A 20,433-nucleotide genomic window follows, 5' to 3' on the forward strand; every position below is an offset into this window, starting at 1 on the left:
ATACAGTTCTCTGAAACAAATTCAGCTCGCACATATGCTTCTCAAATCATAATTATGGTCCAAATTAAGTTGTCAGTTGTGAATGCCTCTGAATTACAGATCTTTCTACTGGAGAAATATATTTTAAAACCTCCCAGTCAATCAGAATTTTCAATTCAGAAGTTGGGAAGTAAGCACAAAAAAGTCTGATGTTTCTCTAAAATCTAATTCCACCCTCAAAGACATAATGAGATCTAAAGAGGTCTTAAAAACTTCCAATTACAACTAAGTATCAACATAAAACTACCGTGATGTTTCCCATGATTCCTTGTATTCTCTTTATGAAAAGTGTGATATTCAATGGCCCTTCGGATGCTGACGGCTCATCATAGTACACTGGGGATAAGGATTCAGGAACAAACTGCACAATCCCATTAGGATCACCAAACTTTAGAATCTAAAACGTATAAAACAGCATAAAGTCATCAGTGGATTTCCTTATCCGTGAGACAGAGAAAGTTCAGATAGTTGAAATAATAATTTATAATATATAAATTCAATGTATACTTTTTAAATGGCATATAGTTAGGCTTTAAAGAGCAATGCAACTTATTTTGCATACCCAAAATATCTCTAGAGAAAGTATCACTAGAAAAATACCCCATTGAGTCACAGGGAAAACCACTACAATTTTCCCTTTTTTAAAATTTAATTTTTATAGTATTTCCATAAACAAATATCTCCCTACATTCTATTACATTCTATTAATTTTAACACATTATTTTATATACCCGTCAGTGCCCCCCTTCCCTGGAGCCATTTCCATCCTTATATTCCATCCAAAATTTCAGTTCGTCTTCTGGAGGTAATCTTCCATCTTCTTTTCTCAGTACTTTCTCAATAAATTCTTTACAAATCCCCTCAAAGTCATTTCTTTTCCATAGTCCTTTCTTTACTTTCAGTTTACATGTCAATTTATCATTGATGGCTAATTTCCAAACCTCTTTGTACCAATCCTCCACTTCTACATCTATTTTTGTTTTCCAACACCTTGCTATTATTAATCTCGCTGCTGTGAGCAAACTTGTTACCAAATCTTTTTTTTTCTTTTTTCCATTTCTCTTAATTATCTAACAATAACAAAACTATACTCAGTCTTCTATCTATTTTTATATTCATAACATTTTCTATTTCTAGTAGCACTTTTTCCAAGAAATTTTGTACATATTTACATTGCCACCATTTATGCATATATGACCCTACTTCTTGGCAGCCTCTCCAACAATTTTTTTCAATTATTCTTGTTAATATTATATAGTCTCAGTGGAGTCAGATACCATTTCGAAATCAACTTATAATTTTCTTTTATCTGAACCGATAAATTTTTCAGGTGTTTTTGTTCCCAAATTCTATCCCAATTCTTTATCATTTATTTTACATCCTAATTCTTCTTCCCATAATCCCTTTAGAGTATTTTCTTTTATTTTTCCTCCTTTATTCTCCATCAACATTTTGTAAATTTTACTAGTAATTCCTTTTATGTTCTCATTTTCTTCCATTTCTCTTCCTTTCTGAATTATTTGTTCAAATTGTATATACTTTTTCTTTTCTACATTCCTTTCCCTCCAGTTTTTAATCCATTGTTCTATTTGCATATAGTGAAACCATGAAATTTTTATTCCCATAAATTTTTCTTTTATATTTCCTTTTTCTATTCTTACATCTATCCAATCTTCTATTCTGTCTATTTTCCTTTCCTTTAACTCCTTTTCTAACAATCCTCTCAAGTTCTTTGGGAATTTCTTTTCCATTATTAATGGTGTTATTATTGAATCTTCATTCATTAACTCCTTTTTATGTCTATACCATATTTCTATTATATTTTTCATAAGTGGGTTTCCAATAATTTTTATTTCTTTCCTAGTAAAGTTCTTAAAAAAGATATTCCATATTCTCATATCTACTTCTTCTATATCTACTTCTAACCACTCTAAATGTATCCCACTCAACATGCCTTTTATCACATATCTCAATTGATTAGCCTCATAATATCCTCTTATATTGGGAAGGCCTAACCCTCCCTCTCTTTGTGTTTTATATGAAAATTGTTTATTTAATCTTGTTCTTTTCCCTCCATTACAGAATATATTCATTAGCTGTTGCCATTTATTCAGTTCGGTTTCCGACATTTTTAATGGTATCATTCTGAATAAAAAATTTGTATATCAAAAAACCACTACAATTTTCCAAAAGCAAATCTGTAATAGGATGGGGTGAGGCTGCCATTAAAAACAACAACTGAAGAGTCTTCGTGGCAGAAGAGAGGGGTATAAGTAGTCTAAATAATAATAATAACAACAGTTGTTATTATGGAGTTGTTACAGTTGTTATTATGGAGTTGTTACAGTTGTTATTAACCACTGTGCCACCAGAGCTATGGAGCCCTGGTAGCACCGTGGTTAGATGTCTGTACTACAGCCACTTACTCACTAACCACAAGGTTGTGAGTTTAATACCAGCCATGGGCTCTGGGTCAACTCAGCCTGGCATCCTTCTGAGATTGCTAAAATGAATATCAGCTTGTTGGGGCAATTAGCTTACACATTGTAAACGGCTTCATACATCAGTAAGCGGTATAGAAATGTGCTTGCTATTTCTAACAGTAATGATAGACTAAATCTCAAGGACACTTATGGATCACAGATCCAATACAATGTAATAAAATAAGTAAAGTTTAATCTATGTCCAGAAATAGATATAACCATTTAACAAACAAACCTAAGCACAGTAGTAAATGGGAGTGTTAGATCTGTAATAACAGCATATGACATTTTGTGACAGAAGGGTTCCACAATGCGATAGCCCATGTGTCCTGGGCCACCATGGCTGGAGACGTGCGTTTGCTGCCCTCTTGAATAAGGCCAGCAGCCAGTTAGATGTGGTGTTTCTACCCCACATCAGGGAAGGGTTGGGGATGGAGCTGAGTCTATCTAAGCCAACACCGCCCTTCCTTTGCAATTGTTGTGCCACCCTCGACTTCAGTGTGGCTGTGTTGGTCGCATTAAGGACCGGGTAGGAATTTTCTCCCCTTTCCAAGGGTTTTTCATCTACCTCACACTGTTGTTTGGGGCCTTGGAAAATAGGCTTAAGTGTGGACTTAAATAGGTGGTCACTGGCTGTTAATGGGGGGAGAATTAGTTGTCAGGTGAACACCTATGGCACCCACTTGGGGTGAAGGTTAGGCCTCTTAAACTTTCTCTTTAAGTCTTGTGACTAAGAAGAGAGGGAAAGAGATGTTCCTTAGGGCTGACCTGGGATATAACCCTCAATGAGGTCCTGTGAGTTGAGTGAGGAAATCTCAAGATTGGCGTTCCAAATGCGAGCTAGCCGGGTAGCAACCGTCATAGGTTTTTCCACGGAGCTCAGGTGTTTCACCCAGGGGAAGCTGAGGAGGTGGTCTGAGGAATAGACCACCTGCCACAGCTGCTCCCGCACCAGGTTGCTCCCTTAAAGATTTACAGGTTTTCAAGAAGACCGTTAAATAGGTTAATTCAATAAAGTGGCCCATTTTACAACCCATATATGTGTCTGGTCTCTTATTTCAAGTTGGACAGCAATGGGATTTTGTGTAACTAAAGATGCTGAATCTGCACAGTGTTTGTCAAGGATTGTGGATGTGACACCAACCAGCACAGAAGAGCAAGTTAAATGTTGGGGAGCTAAGAGAAACCCAGTCCTACCAGGTAGAAACATTCAGTGATGTAACAACTGTAATATTCATGAGAATTATTGACTTGACCTAGTTTATGTAGAAAGAAAACTGACAGAAAAAAGATTAGACAAAGCATACAATGACCACGGCTGCAAGTGGCTGAACATATTAGTATAAACATCCCAACAATTTCCTAAGATAAAGCACGTGCATGCTTTTGTTCAACTATATTGTCACAAAGCCTCGAGCAACTGCTTGCTTACTGTTAGGCAGGAAAAAGGGAGAGGGACTCAATTTTTTTCAATAAGCCCTACAGTTGTCAGTAACAAAAATAGGTATTATTTACTATTAGTGTAATGCTGGCAGCCTTGGGATCCACTTCAGTTTCACCCTTCACAGCGTGCAGTCTAATAATGTATGTTTCCTGAACTTCAACTTCTTCATGAGGATAAATTTCCAAATTGATGCTTCGCAGACCTCCTTCTGCCTCTTCAAAATAAAATGATCCATTCACTGGGTCACCAATGTCACTGTTTACAGCAGGCAAAATGACCTCTGAATTAGGTCCTAAAATGTCCCAGTTAATCTGTGGAAGACATATTTTTCAAGTATAGCATTTGTTAGTATTCAAAATGTGTCACGATAGAGACAAAAAAATCATGGTATCTATGAAACATTACCAGAAGCCTCTACTTGAAGAGGGATGAAGGATTGTGGTTATTGGTAGATAAAACATGGCCAGGACCTTAACTCATCTGATGAGCACTTAGACTTAGTACTTAGACAACCTTAGCCTATAGCAGCTGAGTTGTCAATTCATTTATATATATAGTCATACTCCAATTTTCTACCCATGTGGCCCCATCAAGAGGTTAATGACTATTTTTAAAAAATAATATAAATAAATTAAATGCACATCAGTACATTAATTGCAATTGGCCACACTCAGAAAGAGAAGCATAAACAGCCTTAAAAGTGGTGGGGAGGGGCGGGGAACACATAGTTACTGCTTAGGCCAAATCCATACTGAAATAATAGCATCTTCACTATCATTTGAAGGCAGGCTGTGTGTGTGTGTGTGTGTGTGTGTGTGTGTGTACACATACACAGGGAGAGAAAGAGAAGAATTTCACATAGTAGATAACATCGACAAGAAGGTATTGACACATGAAATCAGCCTCAAATGAAGACCCAAGTATTTGAATGCGAAACATTTTAGAATCTCGATTCCAAACCTGCCAAACATCCAATATTAAATTGTACTCATCTGCCTATAGCACTTTGTCTTAGGCTTTTAAGTGATGCTTTCTACTCATTAAATCAGAGTATCTATACAAAGAAGAGATACTGTTTACTACAACCAACCTATGAGGATAATGAAACAATATTTATAGCACATGGCAGAAAGTAAACTGTGATAATGTACAATTTATTAATAATGAAATGTTATAATTTATTCTTATTTCCTTAATGTTAAATCATATACTAGCAAATACAATCTTCACATTATTACCAATATCTGTCTGCTCACTTTTATAGCTGATGATACACTGATGTAAAAAGCACTTTTTCTTGAGGAACAATCAGAATAAAGGGTGGAATAAAATCTGGGAAGAAATTTAGATTGACTCCATTCAGTTAGTGGTAATGCAGTTCAGCATCTCTTACAGGACACTGATACTGGCAGGACTCTTTTTACCACAGTATCGCTTACATAGGCAACTTTGAGCCTTCGGTATTACTCCCATGCTGCTGCTGAACTGGAGAAGTTATTTGTAGATTGAATTATTTTCAGTAGCATAAGTGGACCAGAAATTACACCTGCATATTCAAAATTGCATCCTTATGTAACACAACCTTACGGGGGCTGAAATGAAGGAGTATGAATTGCAATTCATTCGTTATAAAGCATGTTAATTTCAGTTTAAAAAATCCCTATGAAAAACAAATGGAAGGGGGCATACCTGAGAATCTCCTATTAATCCTCCTCTTCTTTCCAGCACCATGGAGAGTATCAATGTTACATCAGGATTTGGGAGAATTATTCGACTTTGGTTGACGAATCCAACAATTCCATGTGGAGAATCACTCCTGGCAATTGTTATTTGGGTCACTAGATGGAGCCCAAGCACTGCTCCCCCACTGGCTCCTGTTAGTTGGATTTCAAAATGCTCAGCATATTCTCTGTTCCAAAGATAACAGAAAATACTTTTTTGCTTCCAAACATGATGCTTCCACAGAAATTTCACTGAAATCTGAATACTTGGTAGTTTGATGTCAACACTGCGACATAATTCCACATTAAATTTGTAAACTTCTGCCAAGGAATGTCACTGGCTGTGTATGGTCTGATTTTAACAGAATTTAATTTATGTGTAACTGCAGCTTGTTTAAAGTATATGCAGAGATAACCATTTTTGTTCTTGCATAAGAAAAAAAATTACTGGAAAAGCCACTGATAACTAGAGAACAATTTGAGATACTAACTTTCCCTCTTATTCTGCACTATCAATACTTGCTATACCACTTAAAGTTTATATTACTTTTTAAATAGCCAAGGATATTGTACATGTTTGGTTGCTGTAGCAGTTTTCTTCGATTGCAGCTCTGCTTAAACTGCACACATATCATATTACAAAACACGTTCTCTGAATAGTCATTGTGTAGTGAATGATAAAATAGAAGTCTTTAATTGTATTACCTTTCATCATCATCTATGATTAAAATATTGATAAAACTCTGGTTTTGACCATGATGAAAAATCACTGTATTGTTTGCTATATTGTAGTCAATACCATCAGGAAGTGCTGAAATACTTCTAGATATGAAATCTGCAGTCACAAAGCCATAATTCCCATGTCTTCGCACTACTGGAATCATTACCATCCCAACATCCTCCTCCACTAGAAACAATCAGTTCAAAATTAATTAGTGTAGTTTCTAAATTGCATGTTTGCATATAACAACATTGTGCTTGAGCTCTCTCATACATATGCTTTCACACATATGCTCAGGTAGTATTATGACATTAAGAAGTTAACAAGAACTATGTTATCAAACTGGAGGCCTATGTAGTCTAGCATTCTCGTCATGCAGTAACTAATTGTGTATGGGATGCACATAAGCTGCATGAGTGCACCAGATCCTTCCTGTTTGTGCTAGTGATTCTCACTCAGTACAAATATCACTGATCCAAAATTATAATCAATAACACTTCATTTACCCTTGAAATTAATTATTTCCATTCATTGTATATAGACTGGAAATCATATGGGAGGCCCATAAATTATTTTTGTTGTTGTTTATTCATGCATTTATTCAAGCGACTGAGCTTTGTTCTTCAGATATATCAATTTGCCACATTATATGCAAAATATATATGGGGCTTTGATTTCCTTTGGAATCTTCTTTATTCAGGAAGGACATATTTATTACCTGATCCAATACATGGAACTCAACTGTCATCTCGGCCTCAGAGGGAGCCATCAGGCAGACCAGCAACATCTTGGACTGCCTGAAGGAAGAGGCCCCTCCCTCCTCAACTGTCATCTCGGCCTCAGAGGGAGCCATCAGGCAGACCAGCAACATCTTGGACTGCCTGAAGGAAGAAGCCCCTCCCTCCTCAACTGTCATCTCGGCCTCAGAGGGAGCCATCAGGCAGACCAGCAACATCTTGGACTGCCTGAAGGAAGAGGCCCCTCCCTCCTCAACTGTCATCTCGGCCTCAGAGGGAGCCATCAGGCAGACCCAGCAACATCAGGGACTGTCTGAAGGACGAGACTTCTCCCTGCTTTAATTGTAACATTGTATTTGTATTGTATTCAATCTTCACTGTACACCGCTATCATCATTGCGGAATAGCGGTCTATAAATAAAACGTATTATTATTATTATTATTATTATCTTATAATAATAATTATTATTATTATTATTATTATTTGTATACCGCCCTCTGGCAAACCAATCCGGGCGGTTAACAACAGTAAAATATAAAATATGACAATTAAAAACACTTTATCCCTCCCCCCCCCTTAAGACAGTATTAAACAGTATAACATATTAAAACACAATATCAATGCATAAAAACAACAATTAAAAACTAAACTAAAAACCCTGATATCCCTCTGTTGATCCTCAACCATCACTAAGATGGGGCCACGGGAGGAATGAGGGAATCAGGGAACCTGGGCCGGGATGGTTAATCTGGAAAGGCCTGCCGGAAGAGATCCGTCTTGACCGCTTTTTTAAAGCTGTCTAATGATGTTATCTGACGGATCTCATCCGGCAGGTCGTTCCAGAGTTTGGGGGCGACAGCAGAGAATGCCCTCTGGGAGGTCGCCGCAAGCCTAGATTTTAGAGGCTGTAGTAAGTTCCTCCCAGAGGACCGGAGAGCGTGGGGAGGATTGTACGGGAGGAGGTGGTCCCTAAGATAGCTTGGACCCAAGCCATTTAGGGCTTTAAAGGTGATAACCAACACCTTGTACTGGGCCCGGAAGCTGATAGGCAGCCAGTGGAGGGACCTCAAAACCGGAGTAATGTGGTCCTCCTAGATGTTCCTGAGACAAGCCTGGCTGCCATATTTTGAACCAGCTGTAATTTCCGAGTCAAGCACAGGGGTAGCCCCATGTAGAGTGCATTACAGAAGTCAAGGCGTGAGGTTACCAGCGTGTGCACAACCGTCTCAAGATCCCTTACTTCCAGAAAAGGGCGCAGCTGGCGTATCAGCCGAAGCTGATAACAGGCACTCCTGACCGTCGCATTTACCTGATTTGTCATCAGGAGCGATGAGTCAAGGAGCACCCCCAGACTGTGAACAGTCACTGGAGGAGAGTGTGACCCCATCCAGGACTGGAGGTTGCAACCCAATTCTTGGTTTCGGGGCCGCTACCATGAGCACCTCCGTCTTGTCTGGATTCAGTTTCAATCTGTTTTTCCTCATCCAGCCCATTACCGCCTGAAGACATTCATTGAGAGAAGAGATGCCATCGGAATTCGAGGCCGACGAACGAGATACGGAGAAATAGATTTGGGTGTCTTCAGCGTACTGATAACACCCAGCACCATGACTCCGTATTATCTCACCCAGCGGCTTCATATAGATGTTAAATAACATCGGGGACAAAATAGCCCCCTGAGGAACCCCACAAGTGAGGTACCTCTTACTGGAGCTACAGTCCCCGAGTAGCACCCTCTGAGACCTGCCCGAGAGGAAGGACCGGAACCACAGCAAAGCAGTGCCCCCGATACCTAACCCCCTCAGGCGGTCCAAGAGGATGCCGTGATCTATAGTATCAAAAGCCGCTGAGAGGTCTAAGAGCACCAACAGGGTCACACTCCCCCTGTCAATGCTCAGACACAGATCGTCGGTCAAGGCAACCATGGCAGTCTCAACCCCAAAGCCTGTCCTAAAGCCAGTTTGAAATGGGTCTAGATAATCGGTTTCATCCAAGACAGCTTGGAGCTGAAGGGCAACCGCCCTCTCGATCACCTTGCTCAAAAATGGCAGCAATGACACCGGCCTATAATTCCTCATATCCAGGGGGTCTAGGGAAGGTTTTTTCAGGAGTGTCCTGACCGCCGCTTCCTTTAAACAAGATGGAACATGTCCTTCCCTGAAGGATGCACCGATGATATCCGTGAAGAATCTCATCAATGCATCCCCCCCCCCTGGATGGCCAGCCATGATGGGCAAGGGTTGAGAGGGCAAGTTGTCTTCCTCACCTTACCAAGCAGCTTGTCCACGTCATCAGTACTCACAGATTGGAGCTGATCCAGTATGACTACATCGGCGGAGTCACTGGACGTCTCGCCTGTCGACTCTGTTTCAACGGTGGCATCTAAGTCGGCTCTTATCTGAGAGATTTTGTCTGCAAATCTTAGCAATGGAGGTCACCAAACGTTAGCTACTAAATGAGTAAGGCCCAAGTAAGAACAACAAAAGGTGACTCCAAACTCTGAAGAGTATGCCTTTGTATAATAAATGTGACTTCAAGTTGTCTATTAACCTATGGCAATCCCATGAATTTCATAGCGTTTTCTTAGATAAGGAACACTCAGAGGTGGTTTTACCAGTTCTTTCCTCTGAAATATATCTTACTGCACGTGGTATTCACTGGTGGTCTCCTATCCAGGTAATAACTGGGGCTGACCCTACTTAGCTTCCAAGATCAGGCAAGATCTGTTGCCTTCAAGGTATTCAGGCCTACACTGAAGAGTACACTGACACAAGCAAAAACAAACAAACAAACCCAGGTGGATATAGCTGAAGCCATATCCTAATTATCAACCAATTGCTTTAGTGGAAAACAAAACTTAATAATTGTGACTATTCATGGGACCCTTTACAACAAAGTCATCAGTTGCCAGGAGAGGGAACTGTGATGTATAAATGGAAACCAGTATTATGTAAAACTGATTTTAGGTCATGAACTATCTCCAGTATAACATATAGAAAGCAGGTTTTGCTGGAAGTACAGACATGTTAAATTAAGAAAAGAGATAGGGGACAAAAAATAAAAACCAAGGTAGCAATAACATCAGTGTTTGTTTAGACTTTAGGTTCACTTGTCCCAGTTTCATTGTGTTGCCTAGGAGCATATCTGACTTAATTTAGAGTTTATCCCCTCATCTATTCAAATTCACTCATCTATTACAGCTGTAAAAGTATACAACATTTAACTGTGGCATCAAAAATTTGGAAGCACAGAATCAGTGCAACAGATCCAGCCCTGAGTGCTACAGAATTTGGAAGTATTTCAACTTGCAGAATCACATTCCAAAAGTAATTTTTCCGAGCTCTTCTGCTAGGTGTGGGGATTCATTTGCCAGGACCATGCTTACAATATCAATTAGTGTATACTGATCCTCATTTAGAAGAGCAAGTGTATCAAGAATCTGCTTCTGAACAAGCATTGACCCCACTAGACTGATTAAATTTAAAATTCAAGGTCCTGAACAAATATTCATTGGGCATATCATTAAACACCAAGATTATGTGTAGACTTGCTTATGAGCAGCTTCATTGTTTTTTTTTGATACAAATACACAGTCTTTAATCCATTTTTGGTACATATAGACACATTTAAGTTGTTGTGTACTACTGTAGTCCAGAGATACCACAGAATAAAAGCAATATGGAAAGTGACAACTCCGTAACCTCAGCAGAAGTGATGGCAATGGCCAGGTTCTCACAGGGAGCAGTTTGTCCAGCAAGGCCACAGCAGCTGCAGTGGCACTGAGGGGGACAAGATAGTGGGCTGATGTAGTGAATCTGTAAATGTGGGGACAGCAAGGTTGCTCTGGATCTAGCCCAGTCCAATTGTCTTTATGTCCAAAACACCCAGGTTCATTCCAGAGTTTCCTAGCAGCTCCAGAGTACATTGTGGGTTCTCTTAAACTGGATTAATGGCTTAAAACAGTGGCTTTCCTGCACATCTTCTGGACATATCACACCAGGCCAGGGGTGAATCCAGTGTACTGTATACCCTTAAAGTAGACAAGCCTCATGCAAGTACTGACCAAACCAGCCCAGTAAAGATGCCATGTCATATGCCTTCAATGATACTGTGTAACCATCACAAATAATGTTGAAGTCACTGAAAGCAACTCTGAATAATACAATAGTAAGCTAAGCTTTAACATACCTTGTAGAGTCGTATACAGTGGATCAAATTCAATTATTCCTTCTGCATTGTCACTTTTAGATATAATGACTCTTATTACCGAAGCATTACCAATCTCAGGGGGCTGGTCAATCTGCAGTCCATTTTCTTTTGTCATAAAATCAAATCCACTTGCAAAATCATGTAGAGGAAAATACAAATAAATTAGGCAAAATTCTCTGATTCATGTGTGCCCAAAACTTTGTCCCATTACAAACTGATTTGATTCAAACAGTACAACAAACTAAGTGGCTTGGTGTTATGAAAATGAGCCTGGATTTGCAGTACTAGTTTGCAATCCAATTTTTGTGTGGCAAGAACAAAGAACACAAAGAAAATAGTGTGTCCACTTTAAAACCAGTGAAATCCACCACTGAATCCAAACATAAAATCAAGTATGACATGCAGGTTCACTAAATTATATTCCACATTTACCACATTTTGTTCCTATGGCTAATCTTCTCCAATACCATAAAATTTATGTTTACCTTCCCAGTATTTCCAGTTTTGTAAGTTCTACTGAAAACTCCTCAGGACCTTCAGGAAGGTCATCATCATAGATTTCAATATAAATCATTTTTAAAGTTTCATTGGGTTTAAACGTAAGCTCTCCCAACATAACAACAAAATCCATGCCTTCTACTGCAGTCCCATTCAGTATCTGGTACGAGAGAGAAATTTTCCCATAATATCCACGAGAACGGACAACTGTGACATTAGCCTGTTGAAGACAAATATTTCTTAAGGATTCAACAATATATTTTCCTAGTCATTCTAGATTTAATGAACCATATCAACTGATTTGGCTCTTGCACTAGATTTCTGGTAAATACAGGAAACATTCTTAGTAAAAAAATGCAGTAAATTTTGTTGGCATTTGCTTCATAGTTCTGTAGTATGAGATGAGCACTGATTGCCTTCAGGCACAGAGAAAATGCACACATACAAACATGCAGAGACCATGTGCGCTTATGCAGAGAGATGGCTCTGTTCTCTGTGTATATGCAGTAGCTTCTAAACAAGAAATGATTCTGTGGTGTTTCATTTCTTCTGCAATCATAACTCTTATTTATTTATTGGAATAACATAATGTTTTTCTCCCCAAAATAGGACTCAAGGACAAACAACTAAGACTGAAAAAAAATATGTTTAAAATATAATGCCATTTGATATACTAAAGCACAGTAAAATTAAAAACAAAATTTGAAACACATTAGTAAAATAAACAAAGAAAATTTATCAGCAAACAGGAAAATCCCTCAGCAACCTGCCTGAATTAAAAAAAAAAATTGCTTAGAAGGACAATATAGAAGGATAATAGGAAGGGGCACAGCCTAACCCCCCTTGGTAGAAAGATCTACAGTTGTGGAGCCATTGATAAAGACTAGCTTGCAGCTACACTAGACAGGCCTTTGAGGGTGGTGAACAGATGAACTACATCCAAGGGTATTAAAAGAACTGGCAAATGTAATATCGGTGGCATCTTTGAAAACTCCTGGAGAACAGGAGAAGTGCCAGCAGACTGGAGGAGGGCAAACGTTGTCCCCATCTTCAAAAAGGGGAAAAAAGAGGATCTCAACAATTATCATCCAGTTAGTCTGACATCAAATATCAAGAAAGATTCTAGAGCAGATCATTAAACAGAGAGTCTGTGAACATCTAGAAACCAATTCCATAATCACAAAAAGTCAACACGGGTTTCAGAGAAAGAAGTCATGCCAGACAAATTTAATCTCTTTTTTTGATAAAATTACCAGCCTGGTAGATGAAGGGAAAGCTGTGGATATAGTATATCTTGATTTCAGTAAGGCTTTTGACAGGGTACCCCATGACATTCTTGCAAACAAGCTAGTGAAATGTGGGCTAGACAAAATAACTGTTACATGAATTTGGAATTGGTTGACTGGCCAAACCCAAAGGGTGCTCAACAATGGTTCCTTTTCAGTCTGGAGAGAAGTGACCAGTGGGGTCCCACAGGGCTCTGTCCTGGGCCCAGTGTTATTCAACATCTTTATCAATGACTTAGATGAAAGAATTGGGGGTATATTTATCAAATTTGCAGATGACACCAAATTAGGAGGAGTAGCTGTGTGCATACTAGCTCAGAGAATCTGTTGATATTCACCTTTCGCTTAATTAAATGACACTTAATTCATGATTAAATTAAAATACAACTAAACCACACTACCACCATGAGTTTACTGGGAAAGGTTGGGTTGTATATGACAGCCTTAAACTTAAAATGATTCAGTATTTAAACTCCACATACCCACTTTTCTTCTTCTGCCACCTGAAGTAGTTCCTGGGAAAATGTAAACTGCCCATAGGGCAAGTCACTAGCAGCCATGGTGATATATGCTGTGCTGGTGGACTCATTGATGACTCCTCCATCACTGATACCAGTTAGATGAAACTGATAATAATGTTTTTCCTCGGGGAGATTATCATCTAGTGCCTAAAGAAAAGAAAAGAGACTAACCTAAAACGATTTTAAAACATTCACAAGCTCAGGGAGTTTTGCTGTGAAATGTGTAACAAGAGACACAACGTAACCAATACGTGACACCAGTGTCACAATCTGATACTTCAGATAGGCCAGATGAGATGCTATAAGATATAGCAGAAGCCTCACTATTTTAGCACACTGCCAAAAACACTGTCTGAGGTCACACATGACTGGCTCTTGAGACTGCAGGCAAACAAAAGACAAATGTGTCATGATGTTTCTGGCTATCTGCTGCTCTAGCTACTTAGAGTGCTTGTCAAATGTTTGCAGTGTTTATTCAAGTTGAAGGATTTTCATTCGCTTCTGTTCCTAACATGACTCTTTTTATGTGGCTTGCAAATGTGAGTAGAGGCATCCCCTCCTTTCCTACTAGTACAAGCCAAACTCCAACCTCTCAGCTTTGTTTTTCATGTAGGAAATCACTGAAGGCACACATGTACACATTGTCTGTACAACTTGTGACCAATATCCTTGCTGATGCTGTATTGTGTAGGTTTTTTTCTTTCCATATTCCAAATTTTTCATTATTTCCTATAAGAAGCATTAGGAGAAAGAAAATCTCTGTCTGCAAGGATACCTGGGCAAGGTTGTTACTGGCTGTTCTACCAGGTCTCAGGGAATAGGTGGTACTGTGACATCACTGTATGTTGTTATGTAGCAAGATGTCACAAATGTTTTCACCATCAAATAAGTTAAAACATAAGAGATGCCATACTGGATCAGACCAAAGGCCTATTTAGCTCAAAAGACAAACAGTTGCCCACAGGATGTCCACTAGCAGGAGATAAGTACAACTGCACCCTCCTTCTCATGCCCCCTATCAACCGACTCACTAAGTGCAGTGCATCTGGAGGTGACAAATAATCATCACCAAGAGTAGCTACAGATAACCCACACCTTGCTTGAATTTATTTAATTGCATTTTAATTTTTTTAAATTTATTGTATTTTTTAAAAAAGTATGTGCTCTAAACAAGTTTATTGTGAATTCCAGAAAGATACAGTAAACCACTTAAAATATGTATTTATTGAAGTGGTGAACAAACAGACCTTTATGAATATATTAATAAAATGCTTTGGCTTCTACCATTCAGCTGCTCAAAATAAAAATGAGCCTGATCCAAGATGGCAGTGCAGAAGACACTACTGTCAACATTCTTAAAGTGGATGTTTTATTCTTTAGGCAGAGACCATGTGATGTCAAGATCTTCAGTCTGTGGCTCCAAAAATTCTCCTGTATAGCCAAAATAGTTGAAACACATGGTACCTCAGTTCCAAATACAGTACAGGCAAATCACAGGGCCATGGTGTTCTGAGTTAAAATGTCCAACCACTGGTTGCTCAAGCTTTCTGGTCAGGATTGCAGACTTGTGGTTATTGATTTTTTGAAAAAATATTTGCATTATTCCTATCCTTCCCACTTCCCATATAAATAGAGAGAGGGAGGGAGAGAGGCAGTGTGGTGTAGTGGTTTGAGTGTTATGGCTCGAAACAGGTAGGCAGATGGGGGCAGATTCCAGCCACTCCAGGGGTGTGGCATTTAGATGACACAAACCCCTGGAGCACCCAGAAGCTGCCACAGGGTTGCGTCGGGGCAGCCTAAGTCAGCCCAAAGCCAGCTTAAAAGGAGCAGATATTTTCTGCTCCTTTCTGCAGTCCATTTGGGACTGTGGCAGGAGGTGCCCTTGGGACCACAATGTGTTGTTGCCTCAGTTCTAGGGCAATTAGGCCAGGAGCAGTTTCTGGCCTTGCTTTCCTGCCCATCTGTTTCACCCCTATGACTCTGGTGACCAAGGTTCAAATCCTTGCTCAGCTATGGGAACCCAATGGGTGACCTTGAGCAAGTAACATTCTCTCAGCCTCAGAAAAGGCAGGGGCAATCCCCCCCCCCAAACAGTAGGGTTGCCTTACAGTTACCATAAATTGGAAATTGTTTGAAAGCACACAACTATCTATCTATCTATCTATCTATCTATCTATCTATCTATCTCATACTTGGAGACTATAAGTCTCTTTGAATCCCAATTTTTTGGGGGAAGCGGGGTATAAATAATAATAATAATAATAATAATAATAATAATAATCAGCTTTCATAAAACTATCTGTTTTATTCTCTTTATTATATAGCATCATAAATATGATGGCACAGAAATTACATGTCATCTAAGTTGTCACTTCTGCACTGAAACTATGAAATGTGTGAAGCTATACAGTTGCCCCTTCATTCTCACAGACTTGAGATCCAGTCTTGAACACTCATGGAGAGGTGCACTTATGGACACGCTCCCCATTCAAGCCTATGGGGCTTGAATATTGGCAAGTCTCTGTTTTCGCAGAGGGGTCCGGAACAGATCCCCCACAAAAACGGAGGGCCGACTGTACATCCTTTTATCTGTTCTTAATCTCCAACCATTTTGCTTCAGTAGATGACCCTGTGTTCTAGTACTGTATTATGAAAGAGGAAGAAAAGCTCATTACCTGTTTTGTGCATATGTATCTTCTCATGAGCATCCTCTGATTGTTGGTCAAGCCTTTGGGATTTCTAATTGTTGTGTTTCACCGTCCCATCTTGAGCTCAGCATTTATAATATACATTTGCCATGATAAGAACAGTATAGTCCATACCTGTATAATCACAACAGCAGCTGACTGCCTGTCTCTCATGGTGAAAGTTCCTGATAGCTCAGCAAATTCCTTCTGATCAGGTGGTGTTATATTCCAGGAGACTGTAACCTCTCCAATAATCCCTGGCCCTCGTACTATGCTGAAGGCAACAATAAAGATATGGTCACATGTCAAATTTGATTTCATGTATTTGGTTTTGCCCTTCAAATGCCTTCAGGTAAAAATACTGCAGCTAATCCTAAGCAAAACTGTTTTCTCAAAAAAAGAGGGGGGAAAGACTGAGGTCCCCTGAAAGGGCAAATTGTAGATTGTAGCACAGACTTCTGCATTTATACTTTTCAATTTAATTCATACAATGGCTGGACATGAAAGTAATATGATCCTCAGATGAACTGGATATTCAAGAGTGTTTATAGGTACCAGCTTCATCAGCAATGGTTGTCAGAAACAAATATGGAGAGGGGAGTGAAAAAAGAAGAGGCACATATCGCCATGACCATTTAAAACTATCGTTGCTAGGTCTTTGCTATTAGTCCTGTGTGGATTTTATTACTGTATTTACTCTAGGGATATTCTGTAGTGGAATTAGCAGGGTTTGACACCTAGTATAAACATGTTGGTGATCCATTGAAATACAATGAGGAAAGGCAGCAACTGAATTTTAAAATTCTCCAGATTGATTGAAAACAGAAGTGAAAACTGCTTCGAATACATGCTTTATACACACACACAACACTAGTTAAGACCATCAGTCTTCCCCAATGGTGGAAACTTTTTTATTTGTATAGACATATTTGTAAGAGAGGCAGGTTGAGGCTCTCATCTGCAGCTGTGGTTGCTGGTCCAGGAGGTCAGAACAGAGCCAGGCAGCCAAGGAGACTCCACAACATGTGAAAGAGGCAGGACTGGGGTGGTTTGCAGCCAATCAGGAGCAGGCAGGGTTTTGCCTCCTGATTGGCTGCCGAGATTGTTGGACCTGATCGAAGACTATGCTGTGCAAACTTCAATCATGTCCAACGGGGTGGCATAAAATGCCACATAGCTGAGTCTCTAAGGCCATTTGCTCCTCAGCGTCACCCAATCCCCCCTCTGTATTGTATAAGTTTGGGGAGGCTGCTTGTTTCTCTCTGTTGTATTTATATCATAATTATGCAGGCGGACCATGGAATCGGGATTCGGGTTTGGTTGAAAAGGGTACAGACAGGAGTCCCCTTATGGGACCTGGGGAGGGGAGTGAGCTGCTAATGCCCAGCCCAGGTGGGAGCTGAGAGCTTGGCAGGCACCCCTGTTCAAGTAAAGGCAATGGGAGGGGCTCTCACCTGGGTGGTATGCCAGGGGGTGAACCCCCCCACCAGTACCACTTCTGTTCTCCCGTGGAGGCCAGAGGTTTGGTTCATCAGACAGCAAGCTGGCTGGCTGATGAACAGATCCGGTCCCATGCCAACTACTGCAGCTATTGTCAATAAACAGTTGTGGCCAATTTCAATCCAATCCTTGGTGTGGTGTCTTTCTTTTCTGGAATAGCGAATGTGACCTCTTGGACATGCAAACATCATTTTTCTTTATGTGTACATATGCAAATATGTTTACATTAAGAGGCAAAAATCCATAACCTAGGGTGCATCTACACTAGAAATAATGCAAACTGACACCAGTTCAAGTGTTATTGTTTCATCCTATAAAAACCTCAGGTTTGTAGGAGTTTATTGCATGACGTAATCATCTGTTTTACCTCTATCGGGTTTAAGTCTTAACTCAGGCTGCATCCTGATCTTATCGGAAGGTGTTTGCCACTGAATCTGCCACCCAAATACATCCCAGGTGCATCCCCGCTTCCAGGAGCACTCCTTGTGGCTCTTCTCATATCCTGGAGTTTTTCCAGCTGTGGGAACGCTCCTGGAAGTGATGTTGCACCTGGGATGTATTCAGGTAGCAGATTCAGCAGCAAAAACCTTCCAATAAGATCAGGCTGCAGCCTGAATTAACATTTAAGACAGACAGAGGTAAAACAGATTATTAAGCTATGCAATAAGTTCCATAGTTTGACAAGGTCTTTAGCCTTCTCTGCCAAAGAGTGCTGGTACCTCACAAAACTACAAATTCAATTATCTTGTAAGGTAAAGTCACGGCAGTTAAAGTGTCAAATGGCATAATTTCTACAGTGTAGGTGCACACCTAGAAAAGTTATCTTTTTGGACTACGACTCCCATAATTACCCAGCTAGCATGCACAGTGGCCAATAATTTGCAAAAATCCTAGCATCCAATGAGAGGAATGGGAAATACTTGAATTATTCAAAAAAGATAAGCCTTGGGAAAACTGACTTTTGGTAAGCAGATCTATTGCTTTCACACACTCTCACTAACTGACCACTATAAAGATCTGAAAGACCTGCATCATATTATGCAGCCCTTTGAAAATTTAGGGCAAGGGTCATGATTTGCATCTTTCTGGATCACACTACATTCTATCTCACTCCCAAAGCAATGTCAATATGCTTTATACCTGAACACATATTAGTCCTTGAAGAAATGGGATAAGTCTTAAAGATGCTGCCCCATTTCTTTTTTTTAATCTTTCTATCTTCCCCTTCCTTCCTTCTTTTTACTGAATATTCAGCATCTCTACAAGTGAGCCACAGTAAGTCACATTCCTATTAATTTAAGACATCTCTTTAAAAAAAAATTTTTTTACAAAGCTTAAATTTGTTTAATGTTACCAAGCATAAATAAGGGTGGGATTTTATCCTTGGCAAACAAATGTGTACAGATTTCAACAGTATTTTATAACCAAAGCAGAGAATTCAGCAAGGTACCTACCCAATAAAAGCAGTCCCATTATACTTTCCTACAGGTTCCCCTATCAGGATATGTGTGGATGATGGAGATATCCCAACAATCCCAGATGCTCCCTGATCTCCCAGTATAGTGATGGTTGCCATTCCTGTGGATACAAATCCATTTCCTGATTAAAAACTCATTGGCACGATTATTTTTTAATAACTGAATCCAATGTGGCTTACAATTTACTAACAAGGAAAGCCATTTATGCACAGCCATACAACACAGCTGAATTCTCATTGTGGCTGGCGAAATGTCAGAAAGAAAATCTTCTAGAACATGGCCACATAGCCCAAAAACCCCACAAAAAACTATGGATGCCGGCCACGAAAGCCTTCGACTTCTCATTGTACTGCTGACTATTATTGCACAAATTTCTGAAAATATGTAAATTAACCATTTGCCCATGACATGACAGTCTAGAGGTGTGCTTCTATTGTCAACTGTTATATAACTTACTCTTTATTTTTCAGTAGAATATATTAATTGGTTGGAACAAAGATTTAGAGTTTCAGAAATTTGTTAAGTTTGGTAGCTTGTTTGTAATGCAAACACTTAACTGAGCACTGTAATTTTGGAGGTAGGATGAGGGCAGACATGATTTATGCCTTAATCTAACCTTTTTCCAGCCAAGGGACATGGTTGCAATGCCAGCACATAGATTGGCACAGTAATCCTAAGTATCCCCATAGGTAGACAGCTTTAAAAAGGCTGTTAAGACGGATCTCTTCCAGCAGGCCTTCCCAGAATAGAGAACCCGGCCTTAGAAGAATATCTGGGAAAGATACTACTGCTCCCACTGATTGCGGGCGTGATGTTGCTGACTTTTTGGTCAGTTTTTAACTTGTATGTTTGTGTATTTTTTGTTTTGTGCCTTTTTAAATACTGTAGTGGATTTAATACTTTTTTAAGCAGGGGAGGGTATTAGGGATTTTACATGTTCTGTATTTTAACTTTGTTAGCCGCCCCGATTGTTCTCAGAGGGGCGGGATACAAATAATTTACACTGGTACCCCGGGATACGAACGCGCCGCGATACGAAAATCCCGGGATACGAAAAAAAAAAATTAATTAATTATTTCCGGGTTACGAAGGTTTCCCCGGCTTGCGA

At 39.6% G+C, this 20,433-nt stretch overlaps 1 protein-coding gene across 1 annotated transcript in view; it reads right to left on the minus strand.

Annotated features, from left to right (window-relative positions):
- ADGRV1 (adhesion G protein-coupled receptor V1) overlaps positions 1-20,433 on the minus strand; it is a 361,649-nt gene that overhangs the window by 199,148 nt on the left and 142,068 nt on the right. Inside the window, exons 61-69 of the mRNA XM_089483154.1 lie at positions 19,302-19,425; positions 16,483-16,621; positions 13,622-13,807; positions 11,841-12,073; positions 11,335-11,483; positions 6,393-6,594; positions 5,656-5,875; positions 4,038-4,277; positions 287-436 (exon numbers count right to left, since the gene is read on the minus strand). Of these exons, the coding sequence (XP_089339280.1) occupies positions 287-436; positions 4,038-4,277; positions 5,656-5,875; positions 6,393-6,594; positions 11,335-11,483; positions 11,841-12,073; positions 13,622-13,807; positions 16,483-16,621; positions 19,302-19,425 (1,643 nt within the window). The remainder of the gene's footprint in view (positions 1-286; positions 437-4,037; positions 4,278-5,655; positions 5,876-6,392; positions 6,595-11,334; positions 11,484-11,840; positions 12,074-13,621; positions 13,808-16,482; positions 16,622-19,301; positions 19,426-20,433) is intronic.

This window comes from Sceloporus occidentalis, unplaced genomic scaffold, assembly GCF_023333645.1.
Source record: "Sceloporus occidentalis isolate IW3139 unplaced genomic scaffold, rSceOcc1.0.p SCAF_1, whole genome shotgun sequence".
Taxonomy (NCBI): domain Eukaryota; kingdom Metazoa; phylum Chordata; class Lepidosauria; order Squamata; family Phrynosomatidae; genus Sceloporus; species Sceloporus occidentalis.